Raw genomic sequence first — 16,150 nt, forward strand, 5'->3', positions numbered from 1 at the left:
GGCTGACGGTGGTCTGCCACTCCCGCTCGCCGCACAAGCAACTTCTGTCTTCCATGCACACCATCATCAGACTACATCCGCTTGCACTATGATGGCGAGCCCACGCACTTTTCGCTCGTTTACGTGCTTCAGCTGTCGCCAAAGACTGCTGCCTGCCGTCCCATACCGTGCCTTTGTCACTGCCCCTCGAGTAGCGGCACCTCCGCCGTCTTCTCCGTCGTCTTCATCATTCTCTGGCGATGCCTTCGGCTCGCTGGGGTCTCTCACCCCCAACAATCCTCGACATCGCGGACGTGGACAGCAGGCAAACATGCCCTCCATTGGCGACCTCCTCAATGCCGACACCGACAAGCTGCGCAATTCCACCTTCATGGACGAGCTGGCCGGGGGCTCGCAGGAACAACAACCACACCGATTGCACATCTACGCTACGAAACACAACACTCACCTGACTTTCGTGCAGCCGCCTAGGCCTGCGTCGCAAACGACATCTTCGGGCGTCTCGGCCACTTCAGCATCCGCCAAGGACCAGAACAAAATGGTGGACGTGCTCCTGTCCATTAGCTGCGGCAACATCGGGTTCAAAAAAGCGGGGCGAGGCAGTTACGATGCAGCATATCAGCTTGCGGCTTTCGCCTTGAAGCAGATGCAAGAAAAGGGAATGTTGCGCGACATGCATCGGTTGGAGGTCGTGCTCAGAGGCTTCGGAGCTGGCAGGGAAGCGGTCACAAAGGTCATATTGGGAAGTGAAGGAAGGTTCATCAGAAATCGCATCATCAGTGTGGTCGATGCCACGAGGTTGAAGCAGGGTGGGCCGAGAGGCAAGAAGCCTAGAAGATTGGGTTAGATGGCATCGATGTGAAAATGTGTCTCGCTCCACACTGGCATCCCAGAAACCGTTTCTCCCGGGCATCATCAAATCGATTCACCCCGTGCCACCAGATTTAGAGCTCAACTCGTGTACTGGGAGCATAACTACATTGAGTCACCTTCCCAAGGCATTTTTGCAATCCAGTCCCATGTGCGACTACGATGAGAGCAAACTGGAAATTACCTATACAAGGCGGATGTGCATCAATGCGTACCATCAGCAATTCAGAATATTTGCAGGATAGGACTACCTACAGTGGTTTAGGTCGGCACAATTAGCGCTGCGAGCTCGAGCTCCACCAGAAGCGACCAAGCGAATGTGGTGACTCCATGGTGGTACATGTACGAGCGCTTGCATGCGTGAGATTGCGCTGTCATAGGGCGTGACTGGCGAGTATAAAACCCTTATAGGTACCTATTACATGTACATGTGTTTTGCTCGAGCTACACCCACCGCACGCACCTCGACATATGTAGCCCACCACCCGTCCGAACTCTCCATCCTGACAAGCACTCAATATGACATCCCCCATCCCATGGACGCAGATCAAGGCGCTTTCATTTGACATTTACGGCAGTCTGTACAATCCCTTTTCCCATGCATATATACTTATCCGATCAGGTCCAGAGTGTTAAGTGAGGTAACTAACGATGAACGCCACCACCCAGCTCTGATTGACTGGGAAAGCGGCATCGCGCAATCAGCACGCGCCACCGCTCTCGCCCCATTCCTACCTCCCAGTGACCGCGACCTGCTCCTCGCCATTGAGCGCCACGACACGTCCGTCCAACGCGAGCAACCCACGAGTAAACAACAAGACATCATTGCAGAAGGCCTGCGTCGCTATGCCGCCGAACTAGGCGTCGTCGAACAAGGCCACGTGACCTCCGAGGAAGTAGAGCGTGCCGCACGAGAATATTCCACGCAAATTGGAGCGTATCCTGCTTTTGCAGATACCGTGCAGGCGATCCAGCGGCTGGGAAAGAGATATCAACTCGTTCCCGTGTCAAATGTGGATCATGCGTCGTTCCGGGAGACGTTGGCGGGGCCGTTGCAGGGATGTCATTTTGATCGGATTTATACGGCGGAAGATATTGGGTCGTATAAGCCGGATGTGAGGAATTTTTATTATTTGCTGGATCATGTCAAGTCGGAATTGGGAGTGGAAAAGGAGGAGCTGTGTCATGTGGCACAGTCGCTGTTCCATGATCATGGTCCTGCGAAGCAGGTTGGACTGCAGGGCGTGTGGGTTGATAGAAAAGGGTTTATGGGAGGCGATACGACAGGGGCAGAGGAGAAGTATGGGTTTAAACTTCGTGTGGAAACTCTTCAAGAGCTCGCTGATATTGTAGAAGAAGCATGGGCTCAGGGCTGATGCATCAGATATTACCTAGGTAACAAAATGGGGAATGTCTCGCTTTATTTCCTACAAGTTCGTAAGACAGTCCAGGACTGCTGCAATGGGGCTCAGGGCAAGTTTGTGCTGATAGATGGTCATGTTGCCTCGCTCGCCATCTCCTGCTTGACGATCCGGAGCGCAAGTTCCTGTACCTGCGTACTGGTGCCACTGGCATCCACAGCCAGGACATCCGTCTCGTCCTGCGTCGGGGTTTCCAAGCTCTCGAATTGGCTGTGAACCATGTAATCCTTCATGTAATGATTCTGTCGCGCCCGCACTCGTTCCATCAAGAGCGCCTCTGTGGCCTTGAGGAACACAAAGTGCACTCGAATCTCTGGATGGTGATATGCCGCAATTCGAATCACATCTCGGTATTTTCTCTTGAGCGCCGAACAGGTGACAATAACGCCATCGGCCGACGACGACGACGACGACGACGACGAGGCTCGAAGCGTCTTGACCGACTCCTCGCGCAGAGTGACCAGCCAGTCCCATCGATCCGCATCAGTCAAAGGCTGTCCCTGTGCCATCTTGTCGACGTTGGCAGGCGTGTGGAACTACATAGTTGGTGGGTGACGCGCACCAAAAGTCAATTTTTCGGCCCGAATTCCCTTCCCCTTTTGTCTCCCGCGTGGACTTACCGTGTCTCCCTCCAGATATGGCAACGATAATGTGGAGTGCAGGTGCTCGGCAACGGAGGTTTTCCCACATCCCGCTGGTCCCGTTATGACCCAAATGTGCTTGTGTTGAGAGGGAGAGGGATGTGGAGGTGCAGAAGTGGTCGCGTCTCCTGACAGGGCGTCGTCGATGGAGGACATGTTGGACGGTTCTGGTGAGGATTCCGATGGTGGAGTGGGAGGCAGTTGTTGTTGATGTTGTTGATGTTGTGGTTGTTGGTGTTGATGTTGTTGTTGGGGAGTGTGGACCACTGCCTCCTGCGACATGATGATGCTGCTGCTGCTGCTGTTCTGTCTTATCAACAATCGCAGGTCAAACAAACGTACGCTCCACCGACGGGACAGGAATGCAGCGATAAAGAAAAGTCAGGTTGTACGACGACAAGTTCCAGGGAATTTATGAATGAAGAGCGACTGCAAGTGCCTTATACAATAAATAATGCAACCTCCTCTCGCCTAGACTTGATTGCCCGGCGGGTGGATGCAATCAAACGCCGACGGCAACGGCTCGCGTAACACGGCATAGGTACAAACGCTTCCTGTCGCTATAATCATCGGAACAACATCCGAAAGATACTTGATGGTTGCTCACTCGTGTATCTTCCGTCTTGAGATCTGAACAGTTTGATTGAAAATGTCTACCGTAAATCGACCAGCATCGCCGATGGATCTTCTAATAAAGTCTTCACGCGCTCTGCACATCGCGCACATTCGGCGCCATCCACTACACGATGGTCCGCGCTCCATGAAAGAACGAGCTCTTCCTTTTTGACAAGCTCATCGCGCTCGTTAAATGCCGGTACAATCTTGCTCCTGCCAATACCCAGGATGCCAACCTGCGGCTCTGATATGACTGGGGCAACCACTCCACCTCCGACGGATCCAATATTCGACACTGTAAATGTAGCACCACTGAAATCTCCAGGTGCGAGCTTATTGTCACGTGCAGCAATAGAGAGTTCTCTCATCTTGAGAGCGATCTCGGAAATGCTGAGGAGTTGGACGTCGCGCATTACTGGCACCAGTAGGCCCTTGGGCGTGTCAATTGCGATGCCAAAATTGTGACTGCCCTTGTACGTCAGCTCGGGCTTGGAGTCTGGTTTGGTATTGAGTGTGGCATTCAGGATGGGATGTCGGGCAAAAGCTAAGCTCACAGCCTTCATGATGAAAGCAAGGTGTGTAATCTTTTGGCCTGGCTCAGCAGACGCATTGAGCTTGTTTCGCAGCATTGTGATGGCCGTCATATCTGCTGCGGTGCTGTAGAGAAAGTGCGGAATATGCAGGGAGCGTGTCATGGCCTTGTACATTTGATTTTGGACTGCCGTCAAAGGGACCTGGCGGTCTTTCGTGGTCGCCGTAGGGCTTGCTGTCGACGATGCGGGTGACATGGAATCACCCTGAGAGACATGACGTTGCACGTCTTCTTTCAGCACCCTCCCGTCTCTCCCTGAGCCCTTTATGTCTTCGATGGCAAGTTTGTGCTCCTTGATCAAGTGGCGTACCGCGGGCGTGGCAAGAGAGCCATGCATGCCGCTACTTTGAGCGCGCGACTGTCGCTGTGGCATGCTTGTATCTTCTGCTCGCCCTCCTTCGGACTCAACCTCTTGCTGGGGTGCTGCATGCTCGCCTATCTGTGGGCTCTCAGCGGGTCCACCCAGCTTCGCTTCGTCGACCTCGCTGAGGTCCTGCTGGATGTCAATGTCGACCAACGGCTTGCCCGTGATGGCCATGTCGTCCGGATCATAGTGCAGCTTCTTGATGACTCCATCGAACGGGCTCGTGATCTCGACGCTTGCCTTGTCGGACTGCACCTCGCATAGCTTGTCGAACTGCTCGACCCGGGCGCCAGGCTGCACGAACCACTGGATCAGCTGGCATTCTGTGATGCCTTCGCCAATGTCCGCGAGCAGGAACGGCTTGACGACCTGGCGGCGGGCAGAAGCATGGAATTGGTGGTGGTGGAGGAGGAATGGGCGAGGCAGAGGCGGAGAAAGGGCAGCAAAGCCCAGGCGCGCTCTGGTGCGCAACATGTTTTTGTGCGTTGCTCAAGACATGGGCGGCGACATGATCGGTCTGTCTGTTGGATACATGTACTTGGTAAATGCTGCAGTGCTGAGTGCAGTGTCTTCACTTCCAAGCGTTATTCTCACCGATGGTGCTTCAACCGCACAGTCAACCATTGAACCGCGGATAGCCGACGTGCCATTGTCATGCAGAGAGAGTACTAGGTAAGGTACCAAGTACTGTAGTGAAGGTTGTGCCTGTTTTAGGTAGAATCTACTGTGTGCCTTAACTTAGCGTTACCCCATTCACACCTTCCGACCCGACACTCCGCCCCGCCCTCCGCATTGTTTAGAGTAGTGTAGTGCGACCTAATAGAACATACCTACCTGGTAGTCTCACAGGTACATCCGGTACACATCCACCTTCATCCACCTTCATCCCACGGTCAAGCCAACACCAACGAAACAGTAGTGCTCCACTCGTCGTCATGGACATGATCTCTTCGCCCGAGGACTCGTCTGATAACGAAATCACCACACCTGTCAATCAGACTGCCAACGCCGCCGCGCCCGTTCCGTCGCCGCCAGACTCGCAGCGGCAACCGATGCCCACGGTGCCGTCAGGCGCTTCGATTGCGAACTCGAATGGCAAGCGGCCCTTGCAGACTATCAGCAACGGCGCCGACGACACAGAAGGTGTGACAGAGCTGCGCCTAGCATGTGCTGCGCTGGGCGTGTATGAGGACATGAGACTGATGGGGACAGCAGAAATGGCCAACGCCAACGGCAAGTCCAAGGCCGAAGCGTCCTTCAAGACCCATGCGAGCAGTGGCTACACCTACAGCAGGCCTGAGGACGAACCGGGTTATGCATGGCTGAACAAGAAGACCCAGGACGAGATCACTCGCGCGTTAGAAGGTCTACAACACAAAGACTGTATGCTCCAGAGTATGTTGCAAACCACATGATCTGTGCGTCTCGCTTGCGACGGAGCTAACTCTCGCAGATCGCTATGGAGATCCATTCGATGCCGCGGCCAAGGAAAAGGCCATCATTGCTAGCTTGAAGCAGCAGTAAATGGCATATGTTTGCGGATATGCGGATATGTGAAGGCTTACGCAAGGCATGGGAGACCATCACGCTCTCCAGCACTGGAGCATTCGAGGTGGCGCAAGCGACTTGGTCTTCAACAGCACATGATTGGGAAATATCTGATCGTGGAAAGAAGGGAGGCATGCAACGTTGTCCCCAGGTCTGATGCCAAAGTCAACACTGCGGATGCACACCAACCCCCTGATGCCATGGTCCGGACGCATGATAATGCGACAATTCATGGCGGCTACAGGTATGGGTGGAGCTGACTAACCAGCGACGATATGTGCACAATTCAAGCTACATCGCTTTAGTACTATGAGGGACATTGGGACAACATCTGTTTCTGGCAGGGCTGAACCCAGTTATCATCAGCCCTGGCGTGGCTCTGCCTAAGACCAGCAGCGAGATCCTGACCTGGCGGATGTGAGTTCGGACTTTACAGGCTGCACAACCGGAGCCCCATGTCATCGTGGACTACGATGAGATCCTCCCGTGCAAGTGTAGCCGGAGGATGCCGTCTTCGACTCCGTCTTCTGGAACCGTAGATCTGAGACAACAGTTCTACACGATCTGCCCGCAGGACTTCCGCAAGCGCACGATTGATATCACCCTATCATAATGAGGACCAGTCTATCGGATCACATAATGGCACTGCATGTTGAAGGATCACGAATAATCGTGCCCTAAGCAACGATGTAATTGGCTTCAATCACCTTGACATTGATTCGTGTCTTGGACCATTGGAACAGCTCTTTTTTCTTTTCCTTTTTTCTCTTTTTTTTGGAAATGTAAATGGACGTTACTGATCTAATGCTTCCGGAAATATTTTACCTACAACCTCATCTATGAGGGTGAAGACCATGTGAAGACTAATATCCGATGTTAGCGGGTGTGTTACGACACCAGTCCCAAGAAGGAAATTGCACAGCCACTACTTACTTTAGCCTGGGGTTGTTTAGCATAGCAACCACTTTTCGACTGGCAGCTTGCGCGTTAGTTTTGCCCACTACACTGCCTGCGAGATCGGGCACCAGCGCGCCGAGCAATATCCCGGCTTCCTTTCTCGTGCGCGCCTTTTCGGCGACGGTACGAGGTACACTTGGCGGCCGCATCTTGCCATCGGGCCACACTGTACGCTTGAGGGTGTCAACGTAGCTCGCTAGCTTCTCGTCCTCTAGTGCACTGGCCGCGGCCTCCTTGACCTTGCGTTCGATGGTGCCGCCGAGCAGCTGATGGAGCACCACCACTACCGTGCGACCACGAAGCCAGCTGTTCCCCTTGGACAACTCGAACGTCTCCAGAAAGAGATCGCAAATGGGCTTCACAAACGGCTCTACTTCCTTGGTCTCGTATGCGTTCAATTCCGCTTCCGCCTCCGTCGAGGTTGCGGGATCTTGCACGGCGGGATCGATGCCATCTACAGGTGAGGCTCCATTAATCTGAGAGGTCGCGGCAGATATCAGATTTTGGCCTGCGACCGACAATTGATCCAGCACGGGAATGTTGCCGAGGAATTCTTCCATGCCGTCTGAAACCGAATTGTAAATACGAGTCACGAAATCCTTCGCATCAGCTTGCGTGCCGTTGCCGCCATTCGTCGCGATTGCGGACTGAGAGAGGAATGCACGAAGCTCGCGACTGCGACAGATGGCAGGGGCGAGAAGCAGAGAGCGGAGGTACTTCTCCAGAGTCGCGCGCCGTTTCTGCAGAAAGTCTTTCTGGAGCGTGAACAGCGTCTGTCGACGTGGAAACTCGAGCTCTCTCACGGCCGGAAATCGTGCCTTGAGCCGTTTGTGCAACTCGTGGAACTGGCTGTACCTCCTGGTGACTGCCCATGTTGCCGCTGGCATTTGTTCGCCAGCCTGTCTTCGAATCTCAATCACGTACAAGGCATATTCATGTCCATCATCTTCCTTGCCCACCATGACAGACTTGATGGACACCAGCGCGCGCCCGTACAGCCCGTTGTCGCTCTCTTGCACGATATACTGCTGCTTTTGCATTTCTTTGCGCCTAATCTCTCGTTGTAGACTTTGCTCGGACTTCCGTAAGATGCGAAGCTCGGCTTGATTGTTTGTCAGCTCTGCTTTCGCAGATAACGAATCCAGGACGTTCCTCTGGGCACTGAGCCGCTCGATGTCTGCATTCAGGACATCGATGGCCTCTGCAAGTCCAAGATCGCCCGCTGCAGCTTCCTCAATCTTGTCTTCGTCAATATCGCTTGGTCCATTCGAATCTTCGCGCTCGTCCTCGGCAAATTTCTCCTGTTCATGACCGAATAAGTCGTCGACAAAGACACCGCGGCTCGATGGACCGCCAACCAGTCCCAAGGAAGACAGGCTCGGCTTTCCGCGATCCAGGGTCTGTGAAGCAGATGTAGGCAGGCCCGGTCTATTAGGCATATCGATCGAGCTCCGTCCATCTTCCTCATCGAGCGATCGTCTCCCAGCGGCATCTGCGAACAAACTAGCTTGGTCGTGGTCGTCGCTGACAATATTATCGAGTGCGGCTTGCATCTCCCTCACAGCTTTGGCCTCTTCCTGGGCATGCCTGGCGGTCTCCTCGTCCGAGTCGTAGCCTTTCAAGCTGGTAACAGATTGCGTCATCTTCTCGTTATCGATGCTGTCGCCAAACAGCGTGCTGGTGCCTTCTCCTCCGAACAGGGCTCTTCTGCCGTTTTCATTCGCGTCATCCAGGGAACGACGAGAAATGTCCGAGAACATGGAGCTGCTGCGCCCGACCGTTTTGAGATCAGATGTAGACAGGACTGCACGCCGCAGTTCGGGCTCCTTTGGCGGCAGCACAAGCTGCGGCCGTCGGATGTGGGAGGGTTGACCATCGTCAAAGAGAGGGGTACCTGTTGGCTGCGATGACAACAGGTCACTTTCGCCGCTGAGAGCTGGGCCAAACTTGGGTGCATCGTCAATGGCGAGCCATTTGTAGTACAAATCAGTCCGTTTAAATGCCTCATAATGTTTCTCTTTCATGGTGCTGTACACTTTGCTCTGCATCCGCAACACTTCTCGTCGGGCCGCGATGTAGTCACGCACACTTGCTTTTGACCCAGCTTTCAAGCACTGCTTCACTACCTGCATGGTTTCGGCAGGCGTTTCTAATTCTGGCTTGGACAGATACTCTGTATACATCTGCGCAATGTCCATTTTCTCAGGGTCTGCCGCCAAGGATGCTGGAGCCTCATCGTTATCGCCTTCGAGCGGATTTCGAAAGCTGTCTACCACCAGGTAGAACTGTACGAGCCTCATGAGGTGCTGCCGATCCATGTACTCCATGAAATAGCTCAGGCCAGCAGCGTCGTATATGACTTCTCGTAGGGAAGCAAAGCGTTTGCGTGACACCGTTTCTGTGTTTCGAGTTGTCGTGGGCACGCTTTGCGCCGCGTTTCCATCATCTGTGGCCGATAGTGATGCGATTTTTTGGTCGAGCAGTCGTCTCCCCGTTTCCAGTCGCCGAATGTAAGCAATATCCTGACCTTCAATCTGTGCATCCCTTCGTAATTGCAGGCTCACTTGGCTTCGGAACAAACGAGCGTCGTTGAGTGTGCTAACATGTCTGATAGACCTGATGAATCGCTCAAACTGACGCTCGCTGTCGTATGGTCTCAGCCGCGGAAATTGACTGCCTCGACTTGTCTTACCGGGAGACGCAGGCGCGTGCTGGTCCAGCGCAGCGCGAACTTTGCGAACGGATTTGCGGTCCTGTAACATGGCACCGCCTACACTTACAATTTGCTGGTTCCAGAAGTCCGGATCAGCAAGCATACTGATGATTGGCCCGAGCACAGCGCAAGCCACGATCTCCCGAATCAGCGCCATGACAGCTGCGCTGGACTTCATGTTCGTGGGAAGCACGCTGGGAAGGATCTTCTCGAGGAGTCTTCGCATGTGCGTTTGAGCCGCGAGCGTACCGTCTGCATGCGCGAGAGCTGCCACGGGATGCAATTTGCCGGCCTTGTACTTGCCAGCAATGGCCATGTTCAGTTCCTCGCTTTCCGTGACATGGTTTTCCAGAGCCTTTCCTCGAACCGCTCGCTCCGCATCGTAGAAGTCCCGCATGTGGTTCGTCACGACGGGCAGCATGCTGGCAATGGCAAACTCCACCAGGTCCAGATCGGTCAGCCTGGCTGCGACGGAGAGGAGCACCGAGCGGATGCAGCGATCAATTTCATTCTGGAACAGCGGCCGCTGGCTGATGTGGCCATACCAGCTCGTCACGAAGTCGCGCAGCACCAGGTCGAGCAGCCCGTCGATGTGCTTGGAGAACTTCTCTGCCTCAGGAAAGATGATGGGCCGGCGATACTCTTCGCGGCCCTTCAAGGCCGTCTTCTCCTCTGCCCACACTGCCGGCTGGGCGAAGGCGAGCGTCGTCGGGAGTCCGCGGCGGGGCGCGCCCGCCCAGCGAGCACGCGGCTGAACCGTCGTCGCGACGACATATACCGCCCCCAACGCAGCGGCGAGGACACCGCCGACGAAGGCGTGCGGCACAAATCGCAGTTGCGGCAGCCAGTCGGTGAGGTAGGCCCAGCTGATGAAGGCGACAATGGCCGCGGCGATGGCATGTCTGCGCTCGACGGGCATCCTCCTCTCGTGCGCGCCGCTGCCTCCAGCGCGAACAGACGCATGGTATGCTAAAAAGGTACAGGTATGGACTCGGCCAACATGGGATACAGCATGAAGCTCCAGCGCACCCGCGACGTTCGTCGCAATCGGGTGTTACCTGGTCGAGTCTAGTTCTGAATTGCTTGGCGTTTTCTGCCGTGATCATCAGGTCAGATACATGTACCTGTAACCTGACGGGATGCTAAGGTACCTGGGTAGGTGTATAAGGTACCTACAGGTAAGGTACCTAAGGTGTGTATGGATATATCGAATCAACGAAAGACTGTCCTCATACCTAACAGCGACATATGTATATATATAAGGTATCTACAAGTACATATAAAGATGGCTCCAGCTCGTACATATATTCCTACACGATCGCGTCCGGATACGCTCGGCCTGCTGTGATTGATTGATATAGTAATTGATCTCTGCTCCCGCTCTCGCACCATGAACCCATACATATCACGCGCACACCTCTGGCTAAACTCATACGCGAGCTTCAATCGCCTTTCCCTTTCCATCTGCTGATCTGCTTTCTGGGTGCAGCTCCGCCCTCTGGGTTGAATCGGGATTCGATTTGCTGGATTCTGATTATTGACCGATTGCCCGAGAGGGAGCTGAAGAGTTTTGCATGATGAGTCCAACGTTCTCGCGAATGTGTTTGTGCTGGCTCGGGACTAACCAATCAATGAATTGCTCGTGCTCCACCCACTCGCCATCGGTCCCATTCGGTCTCGAGCGAAGCTTGACCATGACCTTCTTCTTCGGGGCGGACTCGTCGCCCATGGTGTCGAAGCTGGCAGAGTGTACTCTTCGCCACTCGGGGATATCAGAGCAGAGAGCGGTGCCAGGGGCTTTGCCGCACAACTCTTCCTCGAACCGTATGCACATCTCGGCAGTCCGCGTCGTGGTCTCGACGTGCCATATTCCGTCCCTCACCGGAAGTTTCCTCAGCTGGGCCAGCGCTTGGTGTCGGATCCTGCCATCACGACAATGCGTCGCGCAGAAAAACAGAGGATGGATCAATCCTTCATCCAGGCTGACGGAAAAGAGTCTCCGATCCGCGTTGTCAGAACCCATAATGTACATGCAGATGGTGAGTATGTTCTCGAACTCGTCAAGAAATTGATCGAAATAGCACGCCTCCGTGTACAGACTGGAGGAAGCAAGGATACGGTTCATCTTCGTCCGGCTGCGGAGCATGCCCAGGCCATGTTGTTCCCTGGTGCTCAGCTTCGCGGTAGGTTTGTGCATGAACTCCCACAGCAGTGCATCTAATTGTATAAACGTCTGTTCTAGCGCCTGCGCTTGGGCGAGCTTATCAATGGAGAAGTTGCCAGGGAACCTGATTTTGTGGTGATCACCCACTGTCCTCATAAAATGCAAAAGACGACTGGTCCAGGTGTTGACCAGATCCCGAGCATGGGTAAGATCATGAAAGGTTTCCGGTAGAACCGAATCTGTGGCTGCCGTAAAGAAGGGCATTCCGGGCACTCGCGAGCCCAGATATAGTGTACCTTGCAAGTCCATCCGCATCACTGCCCGCACCAGGCTGGGGTTGACTTTCCGCGCGTCGAACGATGCGGTCGAATTGAGGAGTTGGATCGCGTTCTCTACATGCATTAGAGCAGGAACGAAGGATTCTCGCAATGCCTCGAAGTGGATACATAACAGTGAGCATAAGAGAATCACGTCCAAGGATGCTTTGCCGCTCTTCAACAGCTCTTGCATCTCATTGAGTGCTTTCGAGTACTGTAATATGGGGAATCCAGTCTTGACGAGCGACACGTCGATGCCTTCTGCCCCGGCCGACCTTCGCAATGACCGCTCCTCATGGAGTGCACCCAGTGCGTTGATGGCATGTCGCACGGCCGGTTCGTGGTGGCTCAGCTGTAGGACCAGTCGATCCCAGACGGCGTCCGCAAAGTAGCCAGAAACACAAGGAGCGGTCCGAGCACGGAAAAAGTCGAAAGTCCTTCGTTCCAGAGCATCACTGGATACATCATTCACCAAGGCCACGGTCAAACCTGGCTCTGGCGACCTGGGCGTATTCGAGGAGTCGCCCAGCTGTGCATAGCCATCACACTTGCGGCCGGTCGTGGTGCATCGTTTACAATGCGGCTTGTCCTCATCGCACTTTACCCTTCTGATCTGGTGGAGGAGAAAGAAGGCATGTTAGCGAGTCTGGTGCCTGAGGTGCGATGGATGGAATGGAGCAGAAAGTGTAATGATCGGTCAGGTATAGTTCCGGTTCTATACCAGCCCAGCGCACAGAAGTCCCAAAGCGGCAAGTCCGAGTCGTGCGGTCGCACACTACAGCTGCCAGTCTGCCACTACCTTACTCAAGCCGCGCCCAGGACGACTTGACGACGACGACGGACAGCAGGTGTGGTGCATGCAGCAATCAAGAAGAAGGAGAAGCAGAAGACAAAAACAAAAACAAACTCACTTTGCATGTGATGCAGCCGGTCCTCGTCTTGGGAGCATATCGCCTCTGGTGGCCCGGCCGCCGTTCTGCTCTGGCCAGCTGCTTATGGCGCAGAACCACCGCCTTGGGGTCGTTTGGAGGAGAAGCACTACTACTATGATGATGGATGATGGATGGGCTGCTGCTGCTGCTGATGCTGGAGGCGGACCGGGGCCGCACAGTCACCGTCGTGGATGGGCTGAGCATATCCACGAAGACCCATTCATTGCAATGCGGCGCTTCCAAGCCGTCCGAGAGCGATGGAGAGAGAGAGAGAGAGAGGGCGAGAGGGAGGGAGGATCAAATCGTCAGGTACCGGTATGCCGCGGTTGCGGGTGATACTGTCAGGTACGGTAGGTACCTGCGCCTTAGGTGGGTGTAGGTAATCAGGACCAGCTCGTCGAAAATGCGTCTAAATGCGTTTAGGTAAGGTGAGGTACGGTAACGTTATTGTGGTGGTGGTGCGTGCAGGAGGATGGCCTTCTCTTCTCTCACGGCTGCGACGGATCGATCAACAGAGGAGACGACGACGACGACGACGACGTTGACACTGACATTGACATTGACATCGACATATTTTGGGGGGAGACTAACGGTAACTACCTAGACCTGTAGTCCTGTACAGGTAGTCAGGTACCACCTTAGGACCTAGGTACTGAGCAAATGCCTACCTCCTACCTCCTACCTTACCTAGGTACCTTACCTTTACCAGGTCCCTCAGATCCCGCGTCCTGTTTCCATCATTCCCTTCATCATTTCCATGTGAAAAGCAGCCAGCGTTGGCCGCCGGCATCAATTTCAATCAATTTGAATCTGATTGTCTGTCCAAGTGACCCCAAACCCGGCACATCGGACAAAAGGTTGCGACTACGAACTATTCCGAGCCTAGTGGCTGAGTCGAAGTCATACGAACCCGCCAATCGCATCTTCGCCCTTGCAATGAGCCCGCCCTTTCCTCGGCAGCACGTGCTTGTGAGACATGGTAGATTGTAGGACCTTCAGCTTCAATCTTCACGATGCTGATGAGTGATGATGATTTAGATCACATCTGGAAGTATGCAGGTCATCATTCGATTATCACACCTATATGTACCTGTAACCACATAAATGGCAGCAGGAGGCAACAGGCTAGCAGCAGGCTGCCTTGCTCCAACATCCAGTCTGCACGCTGTGAGCGTGGGATCGGCTTCCATGGGCCGTCACACAGAGAGTATCAGGACAGGGGCGGCATATGAAAGGACCACCAGGAAGCAGGCGGTGCCCATCGGGGTCGTGGCTCGAGCCTCGAGGCAGTGGGCTCTGCGAAGCACGTGGAGGTTGATTCATCAGTCGGTTCTGTAGTCTGTACACTATTCTACACGCTCGCAGGAGTTGGGATCTATACTCCACATCTATGGCAAAACCAGCACGAGGAACTCACGTCTCATGCTGGGCCTTTTCTTCTTCGCCCGCTGCGATGCGCCGTGCGCGGGCCTCGTCTGCCGCACTCAGCTCAAATGCACGCATGCGACTGGAGATGCGTTCATCGAGAACGACGGGCTCCGTCCAGAGGCTTTCTTCATGCTCCTGACGTGGCCTGTGAACAAGCTTGTACCAGTCTTTCTCCTCGTGTGATAGCAACCCTGCTTGCTCCCGTACCTCTACCTGCATTTCTGAAGCACTGCTTGCATCGTACGAGGCGGCGGTCGTGTATGGACGATGTGCGGCGAGCACGACGGCAGCTACTTGTCGCCCGATATCATCCTGCACCCGTCGCCTGTTCAAGAACCGATAGATGCGTGTCGGAGTGTTCAGGAATCCAAGGAGATGTGGCAAGCGTACAGCTACACTGGGACCAAGAATTTCAGGCGTAAAAGGCGAGAGAGACGCTGCAGCATAGTCTCCTGGCAAGATGGAAGGCGGCGGGAATCGTCGTTTGGGCTTTTCATCCTCTGCTTTCGTCTTCGCCTCTCCCTCCTTCCGTGTCTCCTTGCCGTCGTCACTCGTGAGCGCCTCGCCGGACAGTGTTTCCTCGCTCGTTTGGGCCTCTGTCACAGGAGGACTGTCCCCAACGACTGTGTCCAAGGAAGATACTGGCGAATCTCCCATATCACTGGTCGTTGCGCCTGTCGCTGTTCTGGCAGTGACGGTTTCAGTGGGTGACGATTTTTGTGCATTGCTGGTGGACTCGTGATGTGCAGGCGTCGTCGATTCGTGCTCCTTTGGGTCCTTGGGCAAGTCTGCAGGGCCGAGATAGCCCTCGTGCAGACCTCGTATGTATTCCTTCCACGCATGCCGTCCGACGACAATATCACCTGCCACTCCTGGATACTCCACGTCGCCGTTCTTCTCGCGAAGAGCCTCCACTGTGAGCGTGCCGTCGTCCTCGGCCGTCTCAGGCTCCCCTTCGCCTTTTCTCCTCCGCCATTTCCGGATCTTCTCTGCCGTCTTATGACGCACGTCGCCCTCTTGCCTGCCCTCAACCACGTCCCAGTCCATGGCAGCAGCCACCAGTACCGGCTTGATATAGAGATGGAAGTGCTCACGCGCGGTCCGCAAGCCATCGCCGGGAGGAGCTTGCAGGTATATCGTGACTCGGCGCGGCAGCGTCTTGATATCCAGGTGCTCGTCGGCGACGTGTGCGACGAGCTGTACCCACTTCTCGCGCGTGCGCTTCGTTTGATACTTGTCGTACATCACCGCGGCAGCGAAGGAGCCGGTAATGGTCCAGAAGATGGACCAGTTTCTCGAAGGCAGTCGCAGGCGCGGCAGACCCATCCTGCGAAAGGCCGGGTTTTGCTCTGAAGCAGCCTTTGCGGCGCCCTTTGCAGCGCCATCTGTGGTGGAGGCGGCGGCAGCACTCGCAGTGCTGCTGGTGGAATGCTCTGCCATTGCAAAGCCTGACCAATGCTATAAAGTATTTGAAAGCTTCGGCTTTTGTGGTTATGCAACACACCCCCGTCTTTGCCCGTTCTCCGACCGCCTTAACCTTTTTCCGCCTACTCTACCATCACGCTCACCACCACCCTGGCTTAACTCG

At 54.7% G+C, this 16,150-nt stretch overlaps 8 protein-coding genes across 8 annotated transcripts; 3 read left to right on the forward strand and 5 right to left on the reverse strand.

The window, feature by feature from the left end:
- Window positions 1-370: 370 nt before the first annotated feature.
- Window positions 371-847, forward strand: SEPMUDRAFT_33172 (translational machinery component; the record flags this gene model as incomplete). The annotated part of the gene is made up of 2 exons (XM_016908529.1): window positions 371-457; window positions 533-847. The coding sequence occupies 2 exons, from the start codon at window positions 371-373 to the stop codon at window positions 845-847; spliced, it is 402 nt and encodes a 133-aa protein (XP_016765395.1).
- Window positions 848-1,389: 542 nt separating this feature from the next.
- Window positions 1,390-2,246, forward strand: SEPMUDRAFT_34619 (HAD-like protein; the record flags this gene model as incomplete). The annotated part of the gene is made up of 2 exons (XM_016908578.1): window positions 1,390-1,447; window positions 1,540-2,246. The coding sequence occupies 2 exons, from the start codon at window positions 1,390-1,392 to the stop codon at window positions 2,244-2,246; spliced, it is 765 nt and encodes a 254-aa protein (XP_016765396.1).
- SEPMUDRAFT_146347 (carbohydrate kinase) lies at window positions 1,402-3,327 on the reverse strand. Its single transcript, XM_016903591.1, has 3 exons — window positions 2,912-3,327; window positions 1,540-2,827; window positions 1,402-1,447 (listed from the first exon to the last, which is right to left on the reverse strand). The coding sequence occupies exons 1-2, from the start codon at window positions 3,212-3,214 to the stop codon at window positions 2,366-2,368; spliced, it is 765 nt and encodes a 254-aa protein (XP_016765397.1). The 5' UTR covers window positions 3,215-3,327; the 3' UTR covers window positions 1,402-1,447; window positions 1,540-2,365.
- Window positions 3,328-3,550: 223 nt separating this feature from the next.
- Window positions 3,551-5,054, reverse strand: SEPMUDRAFT_146348 (2-oxoacid_dh-domain-containing protein). Its single transcript, XM_016903592.1, has one exon. The coding sequence runs from the start codon at window positions 4,975-4,977 to the stop codon at window positions 3,586-3,588; it is 1,392 nt and encodes a 463-aa protein (XP_016765398.1). The 5' UTR covers window positions 4,978-5,054; the 3' UTR covers window positions 3,551-3,585.
- A 384-nt stretch (window positions 5,055-5,438) lies between these two features.
- SEPMUDRAFT_113279 (uncharacterized protein) lies at window positions 5,439-6,027 on the forward strand (the record flags this gene model as incomplete). Its single annotated transcript, XM_016901023.1, has 2 exons — window positions 5,439-5,898; window positions 5,957-6,027. The coding sequence occupies 2 exons, from the start codon at window positions 5,439-5,441 to the stop codon at window positions 6,025-6,027; spliced, it is 531 nt and encodes a 176-aa protein (XP_016765399.1).
- Window positions 6,028-6,844: 817 nt separating this feature from the next.
- SEPMUDRAFT_35049 (uncharacterized protein) lies at window positions 6,845-10,640 on the reverse strand (the record flags this gene model as incomplete). The annotated part of the gene is made up of 2 exons (XM_016908592.1): window positions 6,845-6,914; window positions 6,985-10,640. 2 exons carry the CDS (start codon window positions 10,638-10,640, stop codon window positions 6,845-6,847), a joined length of 3,726 nt encoding a protein of 1,241 aa, XP_016765400.1.
- Window positions 10,641-11,016: 376 nt separating this feature from the next.
- SEPMUDRAFT_57525 (uncharacterized protein) lies at window positions 11,017-13,380 on the reverse strand. The gene is made up of 2 exons (XM_016909439.1): window positions 13,114-13,380; window positions 11,017-12,815 (listed from the first exon to the last, which is right to left on the reverse strand). Exons 1-2 carry the CDS (start codon window positions 13,336-13,338, stop codon window positions 11,256-11,258), a joined length of 1,785 nt encoding a protein of 594 aa, XP_016765401.1. The 5' UTR covers window positions 13,339-13,380; the 3' UTR covers window positions 11,017-11,255.
- An 816-nt stretch (window positions 13,381-14,196) lies between these two features.
- SEPMUDRAFT_77374 (uncharacterized protein) lies at window positions 14,197-15,969 on the reverse strand. The gene is made up of 2 exons (XM_016910160.1): window positions 15,299-15,969; window positions 14,197-15,223 (listed from the first exon to the last, which is right to left on the reverse strand). Exons 1-2 carry the CDS (start codon window positions 15,886-15,888, stop codon window positions 14,548-14,550), a joined length of 1,266 nt encoding a protein of 421 aa, XP_016765402.1. The 5' UTR covers window positions 15,889-15,969; the 3' UTR covers window positions 14,197-14,547.
- Window positions 15,970-16,150: the final 181 nt, after the last annotated feature.

Source organism: Sphaerulina musiva (genome assembly GCF_000320565.1).
Source record: "Sphaerulina musiva SO2202 unplaced genomic scaffold SEPMUscaffold_1, whole genome shotgun sequence".
Lineage (NCBI taxonomy): Eukaryota > Fungi > Ascomycota > Dothideomycetes > Mycosphaerellales > Mycosphaerellaceae > Sphaerulina > Sphaerulina musiva.

Excerpts from the sequence above, each read along its gene's own strand:
- SEPMUDRAFT_146347 (XM_016903591.1), bottom strand. The coding sequence starts at position 3,214 with ATGTCGCAGGAGGCAGTGGTCCACACTCCCCAACAACAACATCAACAC. Across the intron at positions 2,828-2,911 it reads CATATCTGGAGGGAGACACG|TTCCACACGCCTGCCAACGT; the intron begins GTAAGTCCACGC and ends CCAACTATGTAG.
- SEPMUDRAFT_146348 (XM_016903592.1), bottom strand. The coding sequence starts at position 4,977 with ATGTTGCGCACCAGAGCGCGCCTGGGCTTTGCTGCCCTTTCTCCGCCT.
- SEPMUDRAFT_57525 (XM_016909439.1), bottom strand. The coding sequence starts at position 13,338 with ATGCTCAGCCCATCCACGACGGTGACTGTGCGGCCCCGGTCCGCCTCC. Across the intron at positions 12,816-13,113 it reads CCGGCTGCATCACATGCAAA|ATCAGAAGGGTAAAGTGCGA; the intron begins GTGAGTTTGTTT and ends CTCCTCCACCAG.
- SEPMUDRAFT_77374 (XM_016910160.1), bottom strand. The coding sequence starts at position 15,888 with ATGGGTCTGCCGCGCCTGCGACTGCCTTCGAGAAACTGGTCCATCTTC. Across the intron at positions 15,224-15,298 it reads ACGACGCCTGCACATCACGA|TGATATGGGAGATTCGCCAG; the intron begins GTCCACCAGCAA and ends CGCAACGACCAG.